Source organism: Dermacentor albipictus, chromosome 9 (assembly GCF_038994185.2).
Source record: "Dermacentor albipictus isolate Rhodes 1998 colony chromosome 9, USDA_Dalb.pri_finalv2, whole genome shotgun sequence".
In the NCBI taxonomy this organism is placed as follows: Eukaryota; Metazoa; Arthropoda; class Arachnida; order Ixodida; family Ixodidae; genus Dermacentor; species Dermacentor albipictus.
In genome coordinates this window covers 64,806,744-64,831,459 of record NC_091829.1, presented here as the reverse complement: position 1 = coordinate 64,831,459, position 24,716 = coordinate 64,806,744, and the positions used below count along the sequence as shown (strand labels likewise).

The window sequence follows — 24,716 nt, the reverse complement described above, 5'->3', positions numbered from 1 at the left end:
GCAAGTCGAGAAGCCAAAGGGGGCGGGGCGTAACTGAATACCTCTTCGGGGGCGGCACTCATTGATTGGCTCTCACGGGCGACCACTGGCGAAGGCTCTGTGAAAAGCGATCGGCGTTCTCCCTCCTCCTCCTCGTGGAGTGTTCTTTAAATGGAGACGTCTTCGTCGCAGCTTTCTCTCCGCAGAAAGCCTTTCTCGTTTCGACAAGGGGCGTTCGAAGACAGCAGCTTCGCAAGGTTTTATTGTTCTCTCCGGACAAAGAAGACCTTGATAAGTTTCGTTCAGCCCTGTGACACGCTCGGGAAATTCAGAGAAGTTCTGTGGATTGCTCACGGTCGAGACAAAACGGCAGCAAAGGGACGAGCGACCTCTAGTGGGATAAAAAGATGGCGATACCTCGGAAGTCCTGACGCATAGCGTTAAAACGACGTGCTGCGTGAGGTAACGACGGTTGGGGCCACGCATGCGCAGAGGCGACGACTCTTCACGAGCTCAGTGATGTGCTGAACGCGGAGGCGGTGTTTGATGGTGACTGCGTGGCGTATTAGGGCGGAGCGGCGTAAACTTGGTTTGGTCGCCTTGTGAAGTGCTTATTATTGCTCTGTATCTGATGACAGGACAGACCGAACTGTCGATAAACGACGTGACTTCCGTGCACAACGGAAACTCATTGGAGTTTTACTGCTGATTTCTCCGCCGCGCGCCGAACGAACATTGTTGTGATGGAAGACTTTCTCAGTCTGGACTTTGACACGTCTGACTGCTCTTGGAAGCTGTGGGACGGCATCGAACAGGAACCGTGTTATTTTGACGGCCTGCTGGAGCTGGACATTGTGTCTGAGCTTGGCCTGTGTACTTCCTCTTCGGACGACACCTCTCTGAGTGAGTAGGCGTACACATGCCCACAACAGTTCTTGAACGCTGGAAGTTGAAAAAAAAATATATCGAACGAGCACATGCAGCCCATATGATGACTGGATAATGGGGCTTAATACGTGGGAGCGGCCCGCTTAGTGATGAATTATCACTACTTGCAGGACCAAATAAAGTTTTCCTTCCTTCCTTCCTTCCTTCGCCAAAGAAGCAACGGGGTTGTCGTAGTAGAGGGCTCTGGATTAGTTTTCGTCATATGGAGTTTGTACGACTGATAAATTACTTTCTGCAACTGATACAGCGCAAGGAAAGACCTGCTGGGCGCTATGATTTGCCAGATGTTGCTGTAACTGCATAGAACATTTGGCGAAACAACATTTTTTTCCTCAGTATTAACCATCGATCGAAATCTGGTTACGCTTTAGCTAGCCTGTTATCACTATGAATTTGATACCCTGATTACGAAGCAACCCACCGCGGTAGTCCAGTGGCTATGGCGTTTCGTGCTGAGGCCGAGGTCGCGTGGGTTCGAATCCGGCCACAGCAGCCGCATGCCGATGGAGGGGGGGGGGGGGGGTGCATGCCAAGAACACTCGCGTACTTAGTGCACGTTATCAAAATTAATTAAGGGCATCCACTACAGGGCCTGCCTCATTATCAGATTATGGTTTCTCATGCGAAGTCTCAGAATTTCATTTTCCGATAGCGAAGCACTCACGGCCAGCACGCGATGACGCAGGTCTGTCTCCTCTGCTTGAAGAGCCACCTGTCCTGACGAGTGACTGCTGCCAGCAGCACCTGCAGGTGACGTTGCCCGAAAGCGAGGCAGATGCAAGCCCCGACGCGTCTGACGTGGCCACGGTAGCCTCGCCGCTGAACCTCTACGACGTCAGTACCGCGCTTCCCAAGGCTAGAAGCCAAGCCAAAGCCACGTCCCGGAACGCTGCCCGGGAACGTAGCCGGGTGAGGAGTCTTCGCAGTGCTTTCCAGGCACTGCAGAGTTCGCTGCCGTCTGTGCCTCCGGACACCAAGCTCTCCAAGCTGGACATCTTGGTCCTAGCGTCCAACTACATCGCGCACCTGGGGGCGTTGCTCTCTGACGAGGAACAGCAACAGAGCGATGACGTAAGTGCAATGACGTACGGCTCCGGCTCACTTTGTCAAGTGTGTGTTAATTGTATATGAAGCCTAAAGGAATGTGCGTGCTCTGCGGAATATGATAATGGAAATGAAGCATAGCTAATGATTTTTTCCTCGATAATGGTCGAGGCTAGCCAGGAAGCCTTCACAGGTCCCATGGGCTTCTATTGGATACTAATTTCCAGAGCGTTGATCTTCATCAGCTTAAAAACAGCGGCAAAGCAGCAATCTCTACTGGAAGTGGATTGAATTCAATTAGATTTCGCTGCTGCAATTTTAGGATTACTTTGCTGGTGCACATGATGCGAATATAAAGAGTGCTATCGGAATGCCTTTTATTTTAATACGGACTCTGCGTTCACGAAAAAAACGTCCTAATAAGTCACAGGCAGGGGGATTTAAATATTGCTGCATATTTCGGTTTTTACCTTGCCTTAGAAGAAATAGTGCGCGCGTCAGCTTCATCTTCGCTAGCTAATATTTCCATTTTTTACAAACAGTTTCCTGCGAGAAAGGCATACGTGGGCCACTTAAATTTAGTGTACTTCTACGCATGGGCTCGTACGCTCTGATCCCAGTGTGTGCAACAGATCCGAAGGCGCAGAACCGAGTGTCCAGTGTGTGACACGTTCTCAAGTTCGATTACCACAAACTTCTTCAAGTGAAGATTTCTTTTTCATTGCCTTCGACTTTCCCACTGCTGGAGGCGCTGTTGTTGCTGTTGTTTTTCGGAGTAACCCACAATCAGGACGTCGCTCCAGTCTTTACCATCCCTACTTTAGGTCATTCCTGCGTCACTGTCGTACAATTGTTATCGTTGCTCGATGGTAACTGCAGTGTTGTACGACAGGGCGATAGCGTACACTGTGCAAACCCCGGATAGAATGCAAATAGAGGCAGCCCGCGATGGGCAGGTGACGCACGTAAGCGCGGACATGAGCTCCAACACTCACACGCCGTCGTCATTCCGTCATCGTCATTTCATCACTTTCGTGTCTATGAAATTGTTTCTTCGTTGTCATGCGATCGTCATCATCCTTTCGCCGTCTTCACACTGTCGCCGTCCCTGCGCTGTCATATCGCAGTCATCACGCCGCACTCTTCGAGCCGTCATTGTCACTCAGTCGTCGTCATTCCCCCACTGTCATGCTATTGTCGTCAGTGCGTTGTCGTCATAAAGCCGCCATCATGCCATCGTGGTCGTTCCATTGTCCTTATGTCGCAGTTCCAGTGAGGTCGTGCCGGCGTCAACTCACGGCCCTCGTCACACAGCCGCTGTCATTAGGGCATTGTTATAGCATCGCTGTCATGCCGTCGTGCTCGTTGCGTCGTTGTCAACCCATTGTCACCATGCCGTTGTCATCACAGCATCGCCATCATACCACCGTCGTGACTCCCGCGTCGTCACAGCATCGTGTTCGTGCCGTCTTTGTCACATTGTCTTCGTCGTGCCATCGTCATCGTTGCATCGCCATCGTGCAGTCGTCGTCAGGCCGTCGTGATCGTTTCATCGTCGTTATTGCCTTCGTCGTCATACGTGGCATGAGCATCATAGAGCGCCACAAGCTTGTGTTGAGCCAGGCGGTTCCCAGTGAAGATCTGTCCAGCTGGGTCGAGTGGTCCCTACTTGCAAATTGTCGCTAAGAAGGAGCAGCGCTCTTCACGAACGCCAATGAAAGCTTCTCTTAAACCGATTTTCACTGCGCGTGGGATCCGCAGATTTTCTTTCTTTTTTTTTGCTCTCCTTGGCCATTCGTGGCCCTTGCGTAAAATAAATATAATCACCATCGTTCATTTGTGTGTTTCAGCAGTCGTTTGTAGCGATTTGCTATAAAAATACGTAATACCGGTTACGTGCACGTAATACCGATTATACCACTAGAACACTATAGGGTTTCCTACATAAATTAGTACACGGTATACGCTGGCGCTAGCGTGTAGACGGAAGCTTCAAGCATGGCGGTTCAGCCTTATTCGTCCTTCTAGCTTCGAATGGCTGTGAATTTGCAAACTAATCGTTTCCAATGAATTATTGCGTAACAAACGCCACAATTCACAGTGACCACGCAGGCGCGGAGAGTCTCACTGCCTTCTGCGTTTAGGAAAATACGATCGCTTCGAAATTTAAGCCAATAACGGCAAGTACGGCGTAGTCAGTACAATGTCATCAGGAACATCTCAAACCGCGAATATCAGACAAATCTATGTACTAACAATCATTTCCATGATAGCTGAACCAACCGCAGCGCATCAGAGTTCCCCTACGGTAATTTTAGCAGGCAACGCTGTAGCTATAGTACCTCTTCACTCAGCAGTCGATTGCGAAGTTTGGACACAAGAATCTACCAATGCCTCCCGTTTGTGAGCGTGTCGCGTGTCGGCACATGGCGTTGTCAGCTGGAGTGTCCCGTAGCAGGAGCAGAGCACACAGCGGGAAAGGCGCTGGTTTCTAGGGAAAAAAGATAGAATTTGAAAGTGTAGCGTTCTTATATCGAAGCTTCAAGGCTTATGACACGCCCCATTTTGTTTGATTCTGTGCGCTGCTCTCGTATGCAGGAAACAAACTGTAGAATAATTAGCCAAGACACTTCGGAGCCCTAAGAGCAACTCCAGAAGGACCCGAGCGTCATAACGTCTGGAGCAACTTTATTTTGTTGGCATGACAAAACGGAGATGTTGCCACGCGAATACGGCGCCAGCTACTCCTTGACCCACGAAGGTTTAGTGTTTTTCACACATGGTGCCGTGTGCTCCGATATTCTTGTGCGTGTAACATATACACAGTCGTAATGTCCGAATATGACACGCACATAGCACAGGTAATACGAAAGGGATGGGTGAGAGTTTTTTGAAGGTTTACCGATGACAGTGGCTTAGTTCCAGGTTATCAATTGATGTACCTAGACTATGCGACCATTTTCCAAGAATGTCTTGTTCGGAGGAGAGTCTCGTTTATAGTGTACGTTAAATGGTAGCGCTGCTTTGTTCGCACTGTTGTTCTGAGAGCTTCTACAAAACGTTATGACATTTAGAACCTTATGCAGAACTTCATACTTACATGCAGAACATTGTATGTGCGCCGACTACAGGGGGGGGGGGGCGAGCTTTGGGGCCCGAGCTCCCTACAACATATCCCGAGTAGGCGGTACAAAGCCTACCCCCTTCCCCCGCGATGCCAAAGCCTACCCCTCGCTCTACCTAAACCGTCATTACCAGAGTTCTGTTACCCACATCACATGAGGTTTTTTTTTAGTTGCCTCTACGTTTTAACTTAAAATTTATTGTCGCTAAAAGCTTCCATCATTGCTGGCGCGGACGTGCGTGGCTTTTAATTCATACTTTCTCGTTATTTCTGCAAATCCTGACAATAGTAGAACAAGCACATCAGAAGCACCAGCCGCGGCTATCTCGTCCGTATTTTCTTTCCTTCAACATTTTAAAAAAATTTCCACTGCGAACACCATATACAGGCAATATATTTAACTATATACACTGGAACAAAGCTTATTGTATATTTTATAGAGAAGGAGGCAGCCAATGAACAATTCTTTTTAATGGTATGGATTGCCTATGCTTAGAAAATGAATATGTTGCTGTATGATCGTCACGCTTCAAATTCCTTTGTGTGCTTTCTTGACCCTGAAAAAGAACCTGCAGACTTCAGCAGAGTATTTTACTAAAGCGTGTGAAATGAACGTGAATGGTGTGCGTCTCAGTAACGCTTCTTTTTCCAGTAGGCATTGCTAACGAGAACACAAGCGCAGATCCGAGAGGTCCTTTTCTTGTCTTCGGAGACTGAAAACATACTTGCGGTGGACGAGTGGACAAGCCCGTTTGAACCATCTGGCAATTCTGCACGCTCTCAAAGAATTCTCCTGCAAAATCGATTTGAATCAGATTGCCGGCGACTTCATTGTCTGATCAAGTGCCCGAATGAACACTTTTTTTTTTCACTGATCGTGATACCATCGCATCAGACAACGAACTTATGTTTTTAATAGGCAAGACAAAGTCGCCAACTTACAAGTCAAAGCAAACCGCCTGGCTTAGAAAGCAATGAAAAACGTTATACAGGGGAACGAAAATGGGGTACATAACAGCACAAAATGGGTGAGGCTTTTTGGGTATCACAAAGACGCTTGGTTGCGCTAGTTGTGAAACTTCCTAGTCTATGCTGTGCATTTTACTTATGAATTTTTATGCGTCATATGATGTATTAGCTGCTCAAAACGCAATCCACACTGTTCCTACTTGCTCTCGCGTCCTTTTGCATTTTTGAGATATCGCTGTGTGTTATTTATTTGTTAATATGGTTGTTTATTTGTGCGCCTGATAATTTGTTACTCTATAATCATCTATGCTGCCTAAGACATGCTTTGACGAGTAATTAAACTATTAAACTATTATTAAACGGAGTCGCATTGCCTTGTGCTAATAATTCGCCATAACTTGTGCTCAGAAATAGTAATATAATGTGAAATTTTTATACATGTTATGCCTTAATCTTTTCAACTGACCTTTCGTCAGGAAAAGATTTCTTGATTGTACCCGTGTACTAAAGCTGTCACACGGCATTACATGACTTTTTAAATTGATGCGCATTTGTGCGATTTAATACGCCCAAAACACATATTCATGTCCCTAACGTGCTTAACTGAATACGCTTGTCGCGTGGCTCATGCGAGTGACGCCAGTCTCTCGTTAGTGCGAGGAGACTCAAGCTATGAAATTGAACTGTCTCGTACTACAAGGTCTTGTAAATACTCATATATTCATGTCTTCTGCCTCTTTTTTTTTATTGAAATGAAAGTAAAAGAAAGAGACGTAGTCACCTTATAATGGTGGCGACTACTCCTTTTCTCGTTGCGGTAACAACAATATAAAAAATATGAAAGAAAATGAAGAGAGATCACGTCATAGGGTTAGAAATCTACAGCACACAGTCCGGGGGCAGTGGGGGGGGGGGGGGGAGGGGGGAGGATTAGCTTTCCGAACCCCACTTATGTATATATAGGTGGGGTTCGGAAAGCTGATCCCCCTTCCCCTTGGAATAATGAAAACTTTCCGCTTATGCTGTCGTGCTTGCTAAGCAGCATTACCTCATCTCCAGGGAGGCGAGAAATGTAGGCAAAAAACATCAAAATGGAGGTATTGATTCAGACCTAATGAGTGACCCATTTTCGTTTTACACTTGGCAGAGTTCCGCGGATGACTCCACGGGCAGAGAACTCGAATCGGCCAGCAGCCGGAGCTACCTCCATCCCGTCAAGGTGAGCCTCCCCGCTTAGTAATACCGCGCTATGCACGAACGAATACGCCTACGATTGTTTCATAATTTGTCCTGTCCCGCTGTGGTTGCACAGCGCACAGTGAGGGACTACCACCTCCTTGGTCTGCGGTGTTCGACACTCGACGAATGTTTGCGCCCGGGTGGTCGCGCGTCTCGACGCGATTAGGCGCATTGCGCTCTTTTTTACTTTTGTGAAAGTAACTAACTTAGGTTCACGTTTGTAGTCTATTTCCGTTTTCGGGTGACCGGACCTCAGACACTATTTCTTCTATTTCAACATTCTTTAGTGGCGTGACCTGCAGCGACCAGCACTACAGTGTTTGATCTGTACTCTGTGTGTGTTCTGCTTAATTCTCTGACGTTTTTAATCTTGCTCTTTCTTTCCTTTTTTCTCCCCTTTTTTATATCTTCAATTTCTATGTTTTTGTCTCGCGCTCCTTTCTGAAGAGCTAGACAGGCGTTGTGCCCTTTTCGGTGGCAGTTGCCCCAGCTTGCACCTCTCTCTGCCTTTCCAGTTCAGTAATTTTATATATATATATATATATATATATATATATATATATATATATATATATATATATATATATATATATATATATATATATATATATATTCAAAACACATAGTAATTATTATAATAATCATTGCGTGCTGCAAATCACCACGCGATGCTTCCGACAAAAGACCTCGCCTGTAGTGTGACTGTAGTGTGTAGTGTAGTAGTGTGACGAGCAACAAACTCAACAAACGACGCAGCGGCAGTACCATCCTCCACATTGTCGTAATGATGATAAATCATCATTCCGACCACCACCACCGCAATCAGAATAACTCACAGCAGGATGAAGGTCGCTCGCGATATCATTTATCTACACCTGTCATGCGCGTATCAAATTCGGGCAATGTTCTTGTACAAGTTCTTTATTTTTCAATATTACTACGTTTGTTTCTTTGCTTGTCGAAAACACGACTGATTTTGTCACAAGAATGGATCCAAAAATAGGTGCACATGCTACATTCATCAACAGTCAACGCTGGTACTAAGCACATCACTTATGCTAAATCATTATGATTTCATGACTATGGTCGACCTCAGCGCCGGCACTAAACTGGTTAGCTATAGAACAGAACTGGTGGAACTTTGTAAATTAGTTAACAGCTAACTGCGATCTATTGTGAAAGTAATGCCCGCTTCTGCAAGTGTTCGAGATGATGTGAAGGAATTTCGCTGTGTACTACAGGCGAGTGTGGATAATTGCTTCAACTGACAAAAAAAATATCTCTAGTAGACTACAGACGAACTGCGATGTGACATTTGCAGTCGTGTAGGTCGGGATACATTATAAAGCGAAGCGTTCTTCGTCTCCTTCCCGAACGGAGTTTGGTGTTAATCGTCGCTTCTTAGACGAGCGTATTTGTGGATAAATATAGGCAACTTGTGGTTGCTGCTGTCTTGCTGAGTAGTCAACTTGTGTCACCGGGTGCTGGCCGCGGAGTAAGCGCCCGACAAGACAACTTCGGCACTACGCATGCGCACCTGGCTACGTGCCACTGATTAATTTTAATTAATTATGGGGTTTTACGTGCCAAAACCACTTTCTGATTATGAGGCACGCCGTAGTGGAGGACTCCGGAAATTTCGACCACCTGGGGTTCTTTAACGTGCACCTAAATCTAAGCACACGGGTGTTTTCGCATTTCGCCACCATCGAAATGCGGCCGCCGTGGCCGGGATTCGATCCCGCGACCTCGTGCTCAGCAGCCCAACACCATAGCCACTGAGCAACCACAGCGGGTATCTACGTGCCACTGAGTATGCGGCCATTCCAAGTCAACGCTCCAGAATAGACGTGCTTGCGTGACACAAGGTGTACGAAACTGTAAACGTGTTTAGCTGCGTGTCGTGCTTCTCAGCGCACACACGTCTCGTCAAGATTATTCCCTCTACAAGCATCGTGCATGGCCTTCGTTCTGGTGACGGCTACACGCGACAGCGAGTTGGTCGCGTCATCTCCGCTGCTGCTGCTGACGTCACTGACTCAAACAAGCTTCACGTGATTTAGATTACGACGTTGCGTTGGATCGGCGAGTTTTATTCCGGCAGCAATTGGCGCGAATACTCGAAGCGCATTCGAGCCGTTGGCGCCGCCACCGCCACCGCCGTGCTGTCACATTCGATGTTTCAAGCGCGGTCCGAGCCTGGAGGTTCAGACGCTCTTCAGAGATGCAAGTCGCACGCAGTGCGTTTCTCTCGAAAAACGAGGGCAGTGCTCTGCCTTCCGATGTTGGCATGAGCTTTCGTGCGTCACAATATTGAATTCCTCCTTTGCAACTACAGGCTTACCATACGGTGGCGTATCAGGGGTGCAAGAGGGCAGTAAATTTGCAACCACGAAAGTCGACGCTTTTCCGTCGTATGCGTCTCGTGCAGCACATATGCGGTTCGCTTTCAATGCCGCTGGCGGCGCTCCCCCATCACGCCAGCGTTCTTAGATGCCTGGTTAGGAAACGTTAGCTTTTCTTAGCTCGTTGTTCAGTGGCGTAGCTAGGTCGTCTGGAACCCGGGGCCCATAGGTCTTCTGTCCCCCCCCCCTCCCCCCCGGGTGTAACCGGCGGAAAGAGGGGTGCATCTTCAGACGTATATGACCCCCCTCAACCTCCCCCCCAACTGGCCCCTTGCACCCGGGGCGAGTCGAACGCGACACGCTTATCGAGCCTGTCCACTGGTTGGATACAGGCCTCTTCGTAGTTAGGGATCGTCGTTCTATGTTTTCGACGGGCTTCTTCCCGAGTCCGACATTCCCAGAAGAGGTGTTTGGCAGTCGGGGCAATGATGGTGGAAACACATCGGTGTGTCTGTCCTCTTCTTCCCTGTGGCTTCCCCTTAACGCCAGGGGGTTAGGGATAAACTTGATTGTAGGTTGCGGAGAAGCACCTTTCCGGCTCTCGGTGATCCCGATGGCAGCGGACGATCATAGACGGGTACTACACTACACGAATGACAGCAGCCTTGCGTCCTTGAGCAAGTCTCGACATTTCTCGGCGAAGGTCACACGCCAGTATTCGTTCTGAAGGAGTTTCGTTTTCGCTCGCGGGAGACGAGTGGTCAGGCAAGTGCTTTGCCGCGCGGCCGCCTCGCGGTGGTGCGAATCGCATCGAATCCGCATCGAAACGCACAACGCGGCGTCCGGTCGAAACGCACAACGTGTGCGCGCAGCCGTAAGGAATCGAACCCTCGACCTCGATCTCGGCAACGTAAGGGAGAAGAGTCACCGCGCTGTGGGGTGGCAGCGCGTTCCAATCGATCCCAGTCGGCGCGTGGACTCAATCGATGTGCTGTTGACCCATTGCAAAAGATTAGGCAGCAGGAGAACGCACACAAAAAAAGAAAGAAAAATAGATGGAGCAGGAGAATCAATTGCCACATTACCAGGTGGGATAAAGCACCTAGAGATAATGATGAAGCATATTAGTAGCAGAACGAAGTATACGATGACATGTTTTTTCCATCACGGTATACGCTCAGAACGTTTCGCTGCCTAATTAGCTAGTTGTGTCGTGACGACAGGGCAAACATAAATACTGGTTTCACAGATGAACCTAAAACGTGAGTAATGCGGCACATGGTCTAATTATCTCTTAATTATAATATATCCACGCACTATGTCGTCAAAAAAGGATCGGTACACGGCATCTATAACCAGAAATATTGCCGTAATACGCATTAAACACAAATTATTTAATTATGAACGAATGAATCATGGTGTTTAACTGCGCAAAGCAACTAACGGGTTATCAGGATCGCCGCAGTTTAAGCAAGTACAAGTTTCACTTAGTGTTCTTTACCGCGAGTCTAAAGCGAAGTACATAAACGCTTTTTTCTTGCCTTTCACTCCCATCAGAACGCGGCCTCCACGGCAGGGAATCGAGCCCACAACCTCGCGCTCACACGACACAGGACAGTCAATTAGGATCGCTGAATAAGTATGCGGTCCGATTATGACATGGTTCAGTAGCACGAGATAAACACGCTCTTAAGGTGTACCTCAAAGGACAGTTAGGCATCGGCTCGCTGCTGCGAATCGATGACCTCACTATGATGTAACATGTAACTGTCACTGATGTTCAAACCATCACAGCAGTGCTCTTTAAATCTATTAAGGGTGCACCGCAAGCCCCTCAGGAACATCTCAATCTTTCGTTTTATGCTGGAGCTCTGCATAGCAAAACTGCAGTTTTATACGTGCGATAGGCGCGAATGTACACATAGCATATGGCCACCCCCACAGAAAGCATTTCACATCGTTCGTTCGTGTCTTGACCACGGCGCGGTGCGAACATTTTGCACTAACAGTTAAGGAAGAAAGGAGGGAGAGTGCCTTCGGGGGGAGGGGGAAGCCACGAATAAGAGAGGAGGTGAGCGGTGGAAAAGAGCACGGCGCAATACCGGGCGCCATTTTATCACTGGGACATTAGTTGGCCTCGTCAAATGTACTGCAACATGGGAAAATAAAATAAAAAAGAATAAATTATGTGGTTTTACGTGCCAAAACCACGATCTAGATCATTATGAGGCACGCCGTAGTGAAGGAGTCCGGAAATAACCCCCTAAGCAAGCAAAAAATGCGATAGCTCATCCCTCTCCTAATGCAAAGGCTACAAGCACTCACTAAAGTAGGCGTACAGTGCATACATTCATTGGAATCGCGTACACAACGTACGAAAACCCGGCGTCTAGTCGAGCTGTAAAAAAAAAAAGCACGTGACCTTCTCAATGGATCTTACCCCGTAAGTAATGGCTCATAACCCCGTAAGGTTGAGTCTTCAAGCGCTCACCAAAGTGAAGCGAAGAGTGCATGCATTCATTGAAATCACCCATACAACACAAAAAAAATTGGAGGACGCTTAAGCTTCGCCTTCAAGAGTGGAACGTGAAAGCGTTCCCTCTTGAAGGCGTTCCCTCTTGAAGTGCAATAAAAAAGAAACTCGTGGCTGAGTGGTAGCGTCTCCGTCTCACACTCCGGAGAACCTGGTTCGATTCCCACCCAGCCCATCTTGCAAGTTGTTTTTTATTCATGAAGTGCCTGCTGGGATTATCGCTCACGGCCAACGCCGCCGACACCGACGCCGACGACACCGGCTTTTCTGCGACACGAGCTCCTTAACGCTATCGCGTTAACAGCATACGTTTCAATCTCCTGCTGAGGGGATGCAACGTAAAGTCGAAGAGACGCGTCGTTGGCGCCAGTCTGACCCTGCTATACGAACGCGCGAAGACGCAGCTAAGCGTCGAAAACAAGCTGGAGAAGCCGAAATGCGAAAGCAGCAACGCGACGATGCGAGACGGCGCATATACCAAGTGCGCAGCAGGCGTTTTCCTTCACGTGTTACAGGAGTGTAACATTCTGGCGAACGTTTGTTCCCTTATTGTACCTTCTAGGACAAGGGCCAGTTTACTCATGTCCATATTCAAGTGCGGGAGACCGACATACAGGATAATGTATCGTTGTTAGAAATGAACCATTGGTTAGATGTGGCGTTGACGGCAAACATTTGTTCAGACAGAAAAATAAGCCCCTTAACCCCTCATTTTTTTCCAAGAAGTTCGTTATATCAGCCCTTTAGTTAGATTTACCAAGCTATTACCACGCCAAACCCGACACGTACCTATACATTACTAATCTATATCTTACTATGCAAAAAAAAAGAACTTGACAATTTAGTACGGGGCACACCTTTACTAGGCATTTCTACTGAGTGTCATGAGAATCACTTTATGACTGTACTGGCGGGTGCGGCTCGGGTCTTCCCGTCACCACAGCCCGAGAAGCCCATCGACCGCTGAAAGGGCCACGAACGTCCGTTGACGTGACCGATGTGGGCGTGCTGTACAGTGCGCCGAGGGGGAGGGGGGTCGCATCTGCTGGAGGCTACGACGTTCGGGACCGGTGGCACGGATGCCACGCTGGTCGATCGACAAACGACGCAGAAGAAAAAAAGCCAAGGGCACATCTTGAACCGACGAGCTTCGCCTGCAGGCCCACGCCGTACTCCACTGCAATGACCTCGCGCACTGCGACGGAGCCATTGTTGTGCAGGCAGAGCGACATTCAGAGCCATCGCTTCCGTTTTTTTATGCGAAGCATAAAACTAGAGCTCAACCCAGCTCAGGCGCGGCGGTGTCGCCTTCAATACCACGTGACACCGTGACGTCACGACAGAGGAGAAACGGGGCTCCAACTCGCGCCGTCGCTCGCGGCGTCGCCCCCCGCATCGGACGCGGTGAGCGTCGAGCAACGCAGCGTTCGGCGCGACAACGAAATGTGCGCCTGAGCAAGCGCCGCACGCATGAGCCGACGCCGACGACACCGGCTTTTCTGCGACACGAGCTCCTTAACGCTGTCGCGTTAAAATAAAGGCTAGTATGGTTCGCATCCTGGGCTTAACCTTAGCTAAGCCACAGCCATTTTTTTTATTCGACTCCTGCGGGGGTTGTAATGTCTTACGGAAAGTATACGAGGCAGAAGAAAAACTCTTGAACAACCACATTCTTGTATTTTTCTTGCATCCCTCACTTGCTTGTTTTTTCTTCGATGTTGCTGGCATTATACCAATGGATGATCCCGATGTTATCTCATTTTAGATAGATCACCTGTTTCAGATAGCATAATTCCATTCCTCGATATGGAATATTCAAAGGAGCTTTCATTACTTGCCTGAGAAATCGGAACGAACATTCAATTAGCGAACTTAAATTCGCTAACTATCTTCCTAATTTGATTGATTTTATTTACCACACAGAACGTACAAAAGAAAATTGCACATGAAGTGTGGCTGGGAAAGTGGAAAAAGAGCTACATATACGCAGCTTGACTGGTCCCTCACTTGCCTTTCATTATTTTATGGCACATATTGCAATTTACGAATCGTAGACAGTGAGCTTGCATCTAGTTATGAAGTTAGAAGGGCCTTGCAAGACTTGTCGCAGAAGAAAAGCGGCAGGAGAAGATGGAATAACAGTCGATTTAATCAAAGACGGAGGAGATAGTCATGCTTGAAAAGCCTGCGGCCCTTTATACGCAATCACTCACGACTTCAAGTGTACCAGAGAGCCGGAAAAATGCCAACAGTATACTAATCTAGAAGAATAGGACATATATAATGGAATAATTATAGGCTATTAGCTTCCTTTCAGTATTTTATAAAACATTCACAAAAATAATTTCCCGTAGGATCAAGGCAACACGACTTCAGTCAACCAAGAGAACTGGCTGGCTTCATATGAAGGGATATTCTTAAACGGATCACATCCATGTCATAAATCATGTAATTTTGAAATCTGTGGAGTACAATCGACTTCGCTACATTGCTTTCATAGATTATGAAGGTGCATTTGATTCAGTAGAGATACGAACAGTCATGGAGGCATTACGCAATCAACACACACAGGAGGCTTACCTGAATATCTTGGAGAATATCTACAGACATTCAACAGCTGCCTTGCTTCTCCACAAAAAAAGTAGAAAGTTACCTATCAAGAGAGAGGTCACGCGAGGAGACACAATCTCTCCAATGCTATTCACTGCATGCTTAGAAGAAGTATTAAAGCTTTTGCTGAGGAAGCATAGGAGTGAGGATCAACGGCGAATATCTCAGCAACCTTCGATTTGCAGATGACATTGTCCTGTTCCGCGACACTGGGGATGAATTGCAAGAAATGATTGAGGACCTTAACTGAGAAAGTGTAAGAGTAGGGTTGAAGATCAATATGAAAAAGACAAATGTAATGTTTAATAGTCTGGCAAAGGAACAAGAATTCATGGTCGCTAGTCAGCCTCTAGGATATGTGCAGGAGTAAGTTTATCTATAGGTCAATTACTCACAGGAGACCCTGATCTTGGGTAGGCAGTTTATAGAAAAATAAAAATAGTTTAGAGTGCATACGGCAGGCTTTACAAGATCCTGATGCTTAGTAATGTTTTGTGGTGCTGTTAATATTCCTTCCATTCGCTCATGCTCATCCCAAATTTTTGCAACCGCTATCCCAGATGCATAATCATGGGTATGGGTATGAGCATAATCAGGCATGGGTATGCCTGGCAGCATTTGTATAACTTGTGTATTCTTTCACCAGTGCTCTTTAATAGTGTTCACTTGTGTTTACCGCTGTATACTCCAATGCATTTTCTGTACATTTTCTTAACCCACTCCTGCTATAGCGCAAATTGCGCTGCAGTATGTATAAATAAAATAAATAAATAATATGGGACACCGTCCTGTGGCTCCTTAAAATGTGTACTAAATGCGTAAGATTTGTTTGCCTGTATCTGGCCCTTACACAGTCTTGTGTGGATTGTCGTCCCGAAACTGGCACGGTGGGTTAAGAGGGGCGGCGTGGTGGAGGGATCCGGATTAAGTCTGACCACCTGCTAATCTAGCCCGTTTTTAGCTGTTCCTTCTAGCCCTCCTCCTCCTCCTCCTCCTCCTCCTCCTCCTCCTCCTCCTCCTCCTCCTCCTCCTCCTCCTCCTCCTCCTCCATCATCATCATCATCTTCCATCATCATCATCATCGTCATCATCATCATCAACGACTATTACGATCTTTAATGTTGCTTCTTTCCATATCGTTTTTTTTCTTTGCAATGCAGAAGTGGCCTATGCGTTCCCGCCTCTACGCCGGTGCCAAGCCATACGCAGACGACAGAACCAGAAGGCACGCCAGCGACCTATTCCAGACGAAGAAGTCCGCCAAGAACGTCTGGAGGCGCCAGGACTCAAGGACGTAGTCGAGCTACGACGAAGAGGGCATGCGCCAAGTGCTGCTGCGACTGAAATCACGATGGCAGCTACGCTTGATGTGTTCGGACTCTGTGCAGACTTGAAACACGTTTGGGGACTGTAATCGTGACGTTGTGCGATTGAAGGAAGAAGTCACTTCGCGGTGATAACGCGTAAATGATATTCAGCCCCCGATACCTTCCTTTTCTTTTTTCTATGAGTGATGGATCGGCTCTGTTGTCGTGTCTTCCGGGGCGAGTGCTTCGACTGGTCTGGACCGATTCGGAAAACGACTACGGACTTATTTGCACTTATGATTCTACGTGCGAGTTTCGCATGCCATATGGCCTTAACAGGCGCGGCAGGGAACGTCTACACTGGGTTCGTCTAAACACGACAAACACTAAGCACTTCCTATTTATAGTCAAACAGGCAAGGCCACCAATGTGCCTTGCGTGCAAAGTGCTGGGAGACATAACCCCCTATGCTGCGCTTGCAAGCTGTATACACTACAAAGAACGGCCTTAATGTCCGCACTCAACATTCACTATTTGTCGTCCTTTGAATCGGGACACGTCCTTGGCCCGAGGACTAGCGCTGTCTGTGCATCTTGCGCGACGAAAGCGCCTTCTACGTTTCCTTAGAGACACTAGTGTCAATGAGAAACTTTCGTTAGGTGTTAAAGGGCCCCTGAAACGGTTCGGACAAATTTTGTAGACGCGTAGGGTACAGCTTAAGTAGAACATTCGCACCACAATTTAAGTGAAGCGTTACGTATTAATGGAGCTACAAGCGATTAGAAGTTACCCTCCTCCCCAGCCACGCTTTTCCTCCTCAACTCGTTCGCCGAGCTAGCGGGGCTAAGCTCCGCCTTCACTGGTCCTGCGTCACGATGCGACGTCACATCGTCCACTTCCGGTTGTTTCGAAGCCCGCCCCCGCCCGCGCGAAACCTCTCCGCTAGCCGCTTGGCTGTCGACCCCAAGCGAGAGCTATCGAAGCAGCGTGCGTTGCGAGCATTTTGTCGTAGCGCCGAACGTGTCTGGTATTCCGTTAACCACAGGCAAGCTGGTCATTTCGGCAAATGACTGGAGGCATAAACTGAAGCTGATGAAGGAACTTTGGCGGAGACGTACGTGAGCGGCCTGATTGGTCTGCACGGTCCAGACACTTGTTCGCGATGCGCTTAACCAGCCAAACAAAGCGTTAATATTGCTCTAACCAAGTGTAAAACATTTTAAACATTTATAAAAACAACGTGTTGATGATTACACTCCTGCGAAAAATACGCACCGGCAGCAAAGAAGAATACACTTCGTTGCTTCTACTGTGTATGGTTGAGTTCTATGCCACCAGGTGGCTGCACCGTGCAGACCATTCACATTTGCCCTTGTGCTCATCTCGGCTCATCCCGTTACGGCACAGTCAAGCGGCCAGACCCTGTCCCCTTGCGCTTATGTTTGCCCTAATACGGGACTCGCGAAACGCTATTGCGTTAGTAATCTTCCGGTGTCAAGTGACGGCCACAAACGCGCATGTCCTGGCGCTGATCGTATAGCGGCAGTCCGATGCGCAGCAGCCAGTTCGCTCGTACGCTGCCTTGCAGAGGGACACGATGTCGCAGCTTGACATATTGCCAGTCGCTACGTTTGCAGTCCACAAGGCAACAAAGTCGAATCATAGTGCTCGCAAGACTGAGACCAACTCTGACCGCGGAGCTCTCGACAAAATGGAGTACGTTGTAACACAAGCAGACGACACTTGCTGTGTGCCGGAAGTACTTAAGTGTACTGAAAAATTGTTCTTGTGCATTCTCTTTATGCTACTTTATTTTTATAAAAACAAATTAACTAAGATTCAAACTATTACGAAGATCATTTGTTTACCATAAAGTTGGAAAAATTATCGATCACGCGCCCTGGTCAGCCAATCGGATAGCTCGCCCCACCGACGTCATATGGGTTATTTCGGTCATATGGGTAGGGGCGGCTTAAAATTCCGCCGAGTAGTGCGCTGCGATCGGCAGCGATGTGAATTTTTAAAACCTTATAATAAATTACACGCTTTACGCAGAGCACTTAGATGTGTCAATTAATGATCAGAAGGACCTACTCTAACGACTCAGTAAGTTTGTAGAAAATCGTCAAAAGCGTTTCAGGGTCCCTTTAAGTGCTGCGTTTCGAGTAAGTTGTGTATCCGCGTTGTGCACTGTGCACTTAACTTCATTTTTTATCCTATTTATCTAGAGCAGCATTCTAGGCATGTCGCCAAGCAAACCCATCCATGATCCATTAAAGAGCGTCACCCTCTCTCTCTCCCTCTCTTTTATCCACCTCGTCTGTACACTTCACCTACCCTTGACGCGCTAAACGCGGAATTTTTTTTTTATTCGGAATAAAATTAAATTTCAAAGCCATACGACAATTCGACTCTTGTTCCACATAGAATAGGTTGGAAAATTTCAAAGCCTTACGACAAGTAATACTCTTGCTTGGGCTAGTTGGTTCATGCTTGAATGCGTAAAGAGCAGGGCGCAGAAGGACAGAAGAACACAAACGACAGGAGGCGCTGGTCCTGTCGTTTGTGTTCTTCTGTCCTAATTTTTGTGCCCTGCTCTTTACACATTCGTCCATAAGCCATAAGACAATACAACTATTGTTCCACATAGACTAGATTGTGAAATTTGAAAGCCATACAACAGTACGACTATTGTTCCACATAGCATAGATTGTGAAATTTGAAAGCCATACGACAATACGACTTATGTTCCACATAGTATAGATTGTGAAATTTGAAAGCCATACAACAGTACGACCATTGTTCCACATAGCATAGATTGTGAAATTTGAAAGCCATACGACAATACGACTTATGTTCCACATGGTATAGATTGTGAAATTTGAAAGCCATACAACAGTACGACTATTGTTCCACATAGCATAGATTGTGAAATTTGAAAGCCATACGACAATACGACTTATGTTCCACATAGTATAGATTGTGAAATTTGAAAGCCATACAACAGTACGACTATTGTTCCACATCAGGCACGTACCCAGGGTTTTTTTTCGGGGGGGCCCACCACCTCCATCATCATCATCATCATCATCATCATCATCATCATCATCATCATCATCATCATCATCCTGTTTTATGTCCACTGCAAGACGAAGGCCACTCCCTGCAATGCGATCTCCAATTACCTCTGTCCTGCGCCAACCGATTCCAACTAGCGCCCGCGAATTTCCTAATTTCATCGCTCCGTCTAGTCTTTTGTCGTCCTCGACTGCCTTTTCCTTCTCTTGGTAACCATTCTGTAACCCTAATGGTCCAACGGTTATCTAACCGGCGCATTACATGACCTGCCCAGCTACATTTTTTCCTCTTGATGTCAATTAGAATATCGTCTATACCCGTTCGCTCTCTGATCCAAACCGCTCTTTCTCTCTTTTAACGTTATGCCTAGCAATCTTCGTTCGATCGCTCTTTGCGCGGTTCTTAACTTGCTCTCAAGTCACTGCCCCATATGTCAGACCTGGCAAAATGCACTGATTGCACACCTTACTTTTCAATAATAATGGTAAGCTTCCAGTCAGGAGCTGGCAATGTCTGCCGTATGCGAACCAACCTATTTTTATTCTTCTGTGAATTTCCTTCTCATGATCAGGGTTGCCTGTGATTAATTGACCTAGGTAAACGTGCTTGTTCACAGTCTCTAGTGGCCGACTGGCGATCCTGATCTATTGTTCCTTTGTTGTTGTTGTTGTAGCCTTTGCACAATTTTGCACAAAAAGTGCTATACACTTAGGGAAAAACAGACGAGGTAACGGACGAAAGTCATCTTGCTTATGGGTTTAAGGGTTATTGCAGGGTTTCATGATGGATGCTCTTTCAGATTATTTTATTTCCCACCTTATCTAACCCATATCACGTGTATATGGTTCCGGGCATCTGCCAGCGTCGCGGCGAGCCGTAACTCAAGAAAATAATGAAGCAAAGGGAAAAGTTAAACGTAATTGGCGTTTTCTCCGGCCGGAACTCGTTCCATGAGAGTACAGACCAGCTGAGTAACAGCCGCATCCCTCTCCTGGTCCCAGGATCAGCCTAAACAAAGAAGGTTGAACTAACAAAAGCAACAGCTATGCGCGTGACGGTTGAATAGATGGTGACAACCGAACGCATCTCGAGTTAATCGCGCGGGTGCGGAATCTATGAGAAACCTGTCTTTCACATTACAAGAGGTGCCGATACCACCGTCTAAAAGGAGTGAAAAAGGCAGCATAATGCTGACCGATGAACAGCTGCCAAGTCTCAACATTGATCTGGTGGCGCTTTAGGAATGTGTGAGGTGTGGTGGCGTGGGTGGGGAGGGGGGGGGGGGGGGTATGCCACTTGATTTCGGGGGGGGGGGGGGGGGCCCGGGCCCCCCCGGGGCCCCCCCCCCCCTGGGTACGTGCCTGTTCCACATAGTATAGATTGTGAAATTTGAAAGCCATACGACAATACGACTTATGTTCCACATAGTATAGATTGTGAAATTTGAAAGCCATACAACAGTACGACCATTGTTCCACATAGCATAGATTGTGAAATTTGAAAGCCATACGACAATACGACTTATGTTCCACATCCGCCTGCCATGACCATGAGGCTAACTGGCTGACACTCGTAGGGCTAGATCTGGTACACACAAAAAAATACCCAAGATAGTAGACGGCTTGATGGCCGTCTACCCCTACTCATTCCTTGGCTTCATTGCCTGCTGGCATTATATGGTCGTGATTAGCGAAGTCCTTCTTGTTGATATGACTTATTAGAAGCTCACGTAGGCAGGTACTGCGACGCTATGTTAATAGACAGTGCGATAAAAACTTTGTACTTTGCCCTTGTCGCTGATACACATGCGTCTGCAACTTTATTGTCTAGTATGAAAGTGGACACGTTTAGACTGGCTGTCAACAGCCTTCGGAAGGGCGCACGAGAGTCTGCCTGTAAAACATGGTAACAGGAAAGGCTCTCATTGGCGCTGCATGCAAGCTCTTTGAGAACTCCTACGCCAGCGAAGTGTCCCTATATATAGCTATGTCCCTCATCAGTGTTCGTGAACATGCCGATAACTTGTGCGACTTATGGGATAAGCTGCTCGAATGACTAAATATGAAAGGTCAGCGTCCTCAAATACGAGCAAAGATGACCGAGATTAACTAAGGGAGCTGAGAGGCGGACTTTTTAAAAATTTTTTTTAGAAATAATCATATAAAGCCAACAGATAATCAAAACAAGGAAAACGCGGGTGACGTTAATTGTTCTTCGCTGTAATGTGGATATAATTGTAAGTGAGGGTTAATGTTGACATTAATTGATATTCTTAGTAATAAAAGAACAAAAATCAAGCACCTGGAACTGTTGGGAAAAGACCGTCCGGTTCATGGCCGATGCCCCAGGATGGGCTGCGCCATTTCCCTAGGGAACAAGAATAAAAAACAAGAATAAGAACTCGCCGCCAGTGCACACTCCGCGTGGCGCGGATGGTGGTCTTATATGCCAGCTTAGCCATAACGCATTGGTGCACAGCCCACACTCGTCATATTGCTCAAGTATGACGCGACATACTCGCTTTTAAACTATGGCTTAGCGCAAATAGAGTCGATAGCGTTCCAACAACGGATACCGCGCACGCAGCCGACGTTGCGCGCTCCGCGTCGGCCCGTTAGGTCCAGGGGGGGGGGGGGGGCGACCTTCAAAGCTCGCCCTTCCCAGAGGCGTCCGTCACCGAGGCCATAGCGTCTCCGTTTCTTCTTCTCGGTACACACACCCCACCACCCAGTGCTGCGCGATTGGTCCGGGTCACTGTCAGGGCTGCACGAGAGTCGCACGCGTTGCTCGCGAAGAAGCTCGCTTTTAGGATCGCTTTTTTCGGAGGCCGCCGCGCTTCCGCCAACAGGAGACGCGCGTCTCGTCTCTCAAAGTGGCACTGCCGCCGTCTTTTTCTTTCGTTTTTTTTTTATCCCGGAGTCGTCAGCGGCGGCAGTGGGAGCGTCCCTTTAAAGAACGGCACCGCTCGAGCTTTTATATACAGCTGAAGGGAGGGCCAGCGATACGGCGGGGCGCGGCTTCGCGAGGGATGAGCCCGGTCGCGTGTGTAGCTCGTCCGATACGAAGCCGACGATGAAGGCAGTCGGACGCCCGCACGACGTTGTACTACGCGATGTTTCCTTCTTGTTCCGCGGCGGTCGTCAAACGGGCCGAAGCTCGCCCCACTCGTCGCTTGTCGGCAGTCGCTGACAAACGAGCCGCTCAAAGCAGCCGCTGTCGTATAAGGGCAGGGGGGAGGGAGGAGACGGTTATCTGGGGGAGGTTGTAGTACATGGGTGTTGATTTTGGCTGCTCGGTCGCCATAGCTGCTTCTTCGCCGCGCTATGCGTGTAGGAAGTAACGTGGGGTTCTCGAACGGCAAGGCACCGACGAGCGATAAGTGCCGCGATAAGTCCCAAACTAACCGCCGATAAGTTGTGGATGCTTACAGATTCAAACAGCACAAATCTGATTAAATTGTGGGGGCTTATAACGTCCGGAAACATTGCCCCGTTGGTTATGAGGTACGACGTAGTCGAGGGATCCGGATTTTTTTTGGCCACTTTGGATGCTCGAGCGTGCGCCCAAAGCAAAGGTACACGAGCGCTTTTTTTTTTCAGTCAGCCCCCATCGGAATGCGGATGCTGCGACCTGGAACGAACCTGCGACCTCGTGCTTAGTAGGAAGGAAAAAGTGGAGGAAGAACGGCATGGAGTTTAACCAGTTTAGCTCAACCGGTTTCTACACTACACATGGGAGCGGGATGGGCGGAGGAGAGAAGGATGGGGAGGAGAGAGAGCACGAGAGAGGGACAGAGACAGAGAGAGAGCACATAACACAGCACACACTATATCGTGCTTAGTACCGCAACGATATAGCCGCGGCGCAATTAGGGCGGATCAGCAAGAAAGCTAACAAACAAATAGCAAGCCAAACTGTGTGGAGTCACATCTCCATAACCACACACAAAAAGGGAAATCTGTGCCGGGTTCAGCATAGGACATTGCGCAATCGCGCAGGAGACCCAATAATAAACTGCGAGATTTTACGGATGAGCTGCGCAAGTTGGCATTGGCGACAACCTTTGACGCGGAGAACGTTTATTCAAACACGACGCACCATTTTTCACCTCTCTCTGTGGTCACTTGGAGCAACGACAATGACAATGGAGTTCATTTATTCTCACGAAAATACATATAGAAAGGAAACTCGGAACGAAAAGTCATATAACCTGGTTTGAAAGTGTTCGAAGCCCTCGGCAGTTCAACGCCAGCTTCTGTTCCTACTTTCATTTTATGGAGGCCACACAACGTCGTAGAACCAACGTCGTCCTATACAACGCGGGACATGGAACGTTGAGTGAGCAGATAAATTTTCTGTAAATCCGTAAGGTAGAGTAAGGATCCGGTAGGAAAGCCTTTCATGACTAGGCACTTTGTATCTTAGCATAAAAAAAGGAAAAAAAAAACAAGCTGCGGTGCCACCTCGCCATCACAAAACACATCATGAAACCCACTCCGAAACCGTATGCACATGGTTGGCGACGAAGGGACAAGAATGGGCCCGCACGAAAAGTACGGAACGTTCTGGACGCAAACAATTCACGACGCCGTATACAAGCCGATCGCGCAGGAGCCTGCAGAGCGTATATAGACAGCACATATTGCACATTTGCAGGATCATTTCGCGCACGTCCGGAATGCGACCTGGGTGTGCCTTGATTGCACACAGCGTTTCCAGCGTTAACGGACTCGCCAGCTCTTACCGCACGGGATTAGGGCGCAGCTATCAAAGAAAGCATTTGCATGACGCCGTGCGGAGCGCGAAACTACAAAGAAACGCGAGCCTTTGTTCCGTTCGTGTGGCCTATGGATACCACCCACGAAGCCACACACACACACACACACACACACACACACACACACACACACACACACACACACACACACACACACACACACACACTAATATATATATATATATATATATATATATATATATATATATATATACAAGCACGCACGGCCACATTACTCGGACGTATACGCGCGCATGCACTAAAAAGAATGCGCGAAGAGGTTAACTGTGCCCCGGTCCATTAACGACGGGAAGGCGTTGGCCAAGCAATTCCAGTGCGAGCGATGTCCCAGAGTGCGTATAGGCCTCGCTCCCCTTTTTTTTTGCTGTCTGTGGCGCACGTCTGCGCCCTATATAGGTGTCGCGGCTCTGCTCGGGCCCGAAGGCCGACGACATTGAAGAAAATTGCGCGCACTAACTGCGAGCGATAATGTCTCCGCCTGCAAAGTAAAGCTATACGCGAAGTCTTTGCGCAAGCTGCCCGTAACTGCGTCAAAGCGGCCATTAGCTATTCGCACGAGCCGGCCACGACGTCCCTACTCTCGACACGCTTGGAGAGGCGGCTTCCGACGACGTCATGTAATTATGATAACCAAACTGTTCCAGGCAAGAAACAACAAAAATACAATTACAGTAGCTTAGTGTACGTAACTGCATGATGCAGAAAGAGGCACTATCTGACCTTGGTCGTCCGCGTTCGGGAT

General features: G+C 47.9%; 2 protein-coding genes across 3 annotated transcripts in view; one reads left to right on the top strand and one right to left on the bottom strand.

Annotated features, from left to right (window-relative positions):
• LOC135921867 (calcyphosin-like protein) overlaps positions 1–24,716 on the bottom strand; it is an 85,830-nt gene extending 61,114 nt beyond the window's left edge. The window contains exon 1 of one of the 2 annotated variants that reach the window (XM_065456265.2): positions 24,695–24,716. The gene's annotated coding sequence lies outside the window, so the exon portion shown is untranslated. Of the gene's footprint in view, positions 1–21,477; positions 21,541–24,694 lie in introns of those variants that run through there. The other variant, XM_070526241.1, reaches the window with a different exon arrangement.
• LOC135921826 (uncharacterized) lies at positions 191–18,488 on the top strand. The gene is made up of 4 exons (XM_065456170.2): positions 191–882; positions 1,613–1,998; positions 7,212–7,283; positions 15,952–18,488. Exons 1-4 carry the CDS (start codon positions 723–725, stop codon positions 16,087–16,089), a joined length of 756 nt encoding a protein of 251 aa, XP_065312242.2. The 5' UTR covers positions 191–722; the 3' UTR covers positions 16,090–18,488.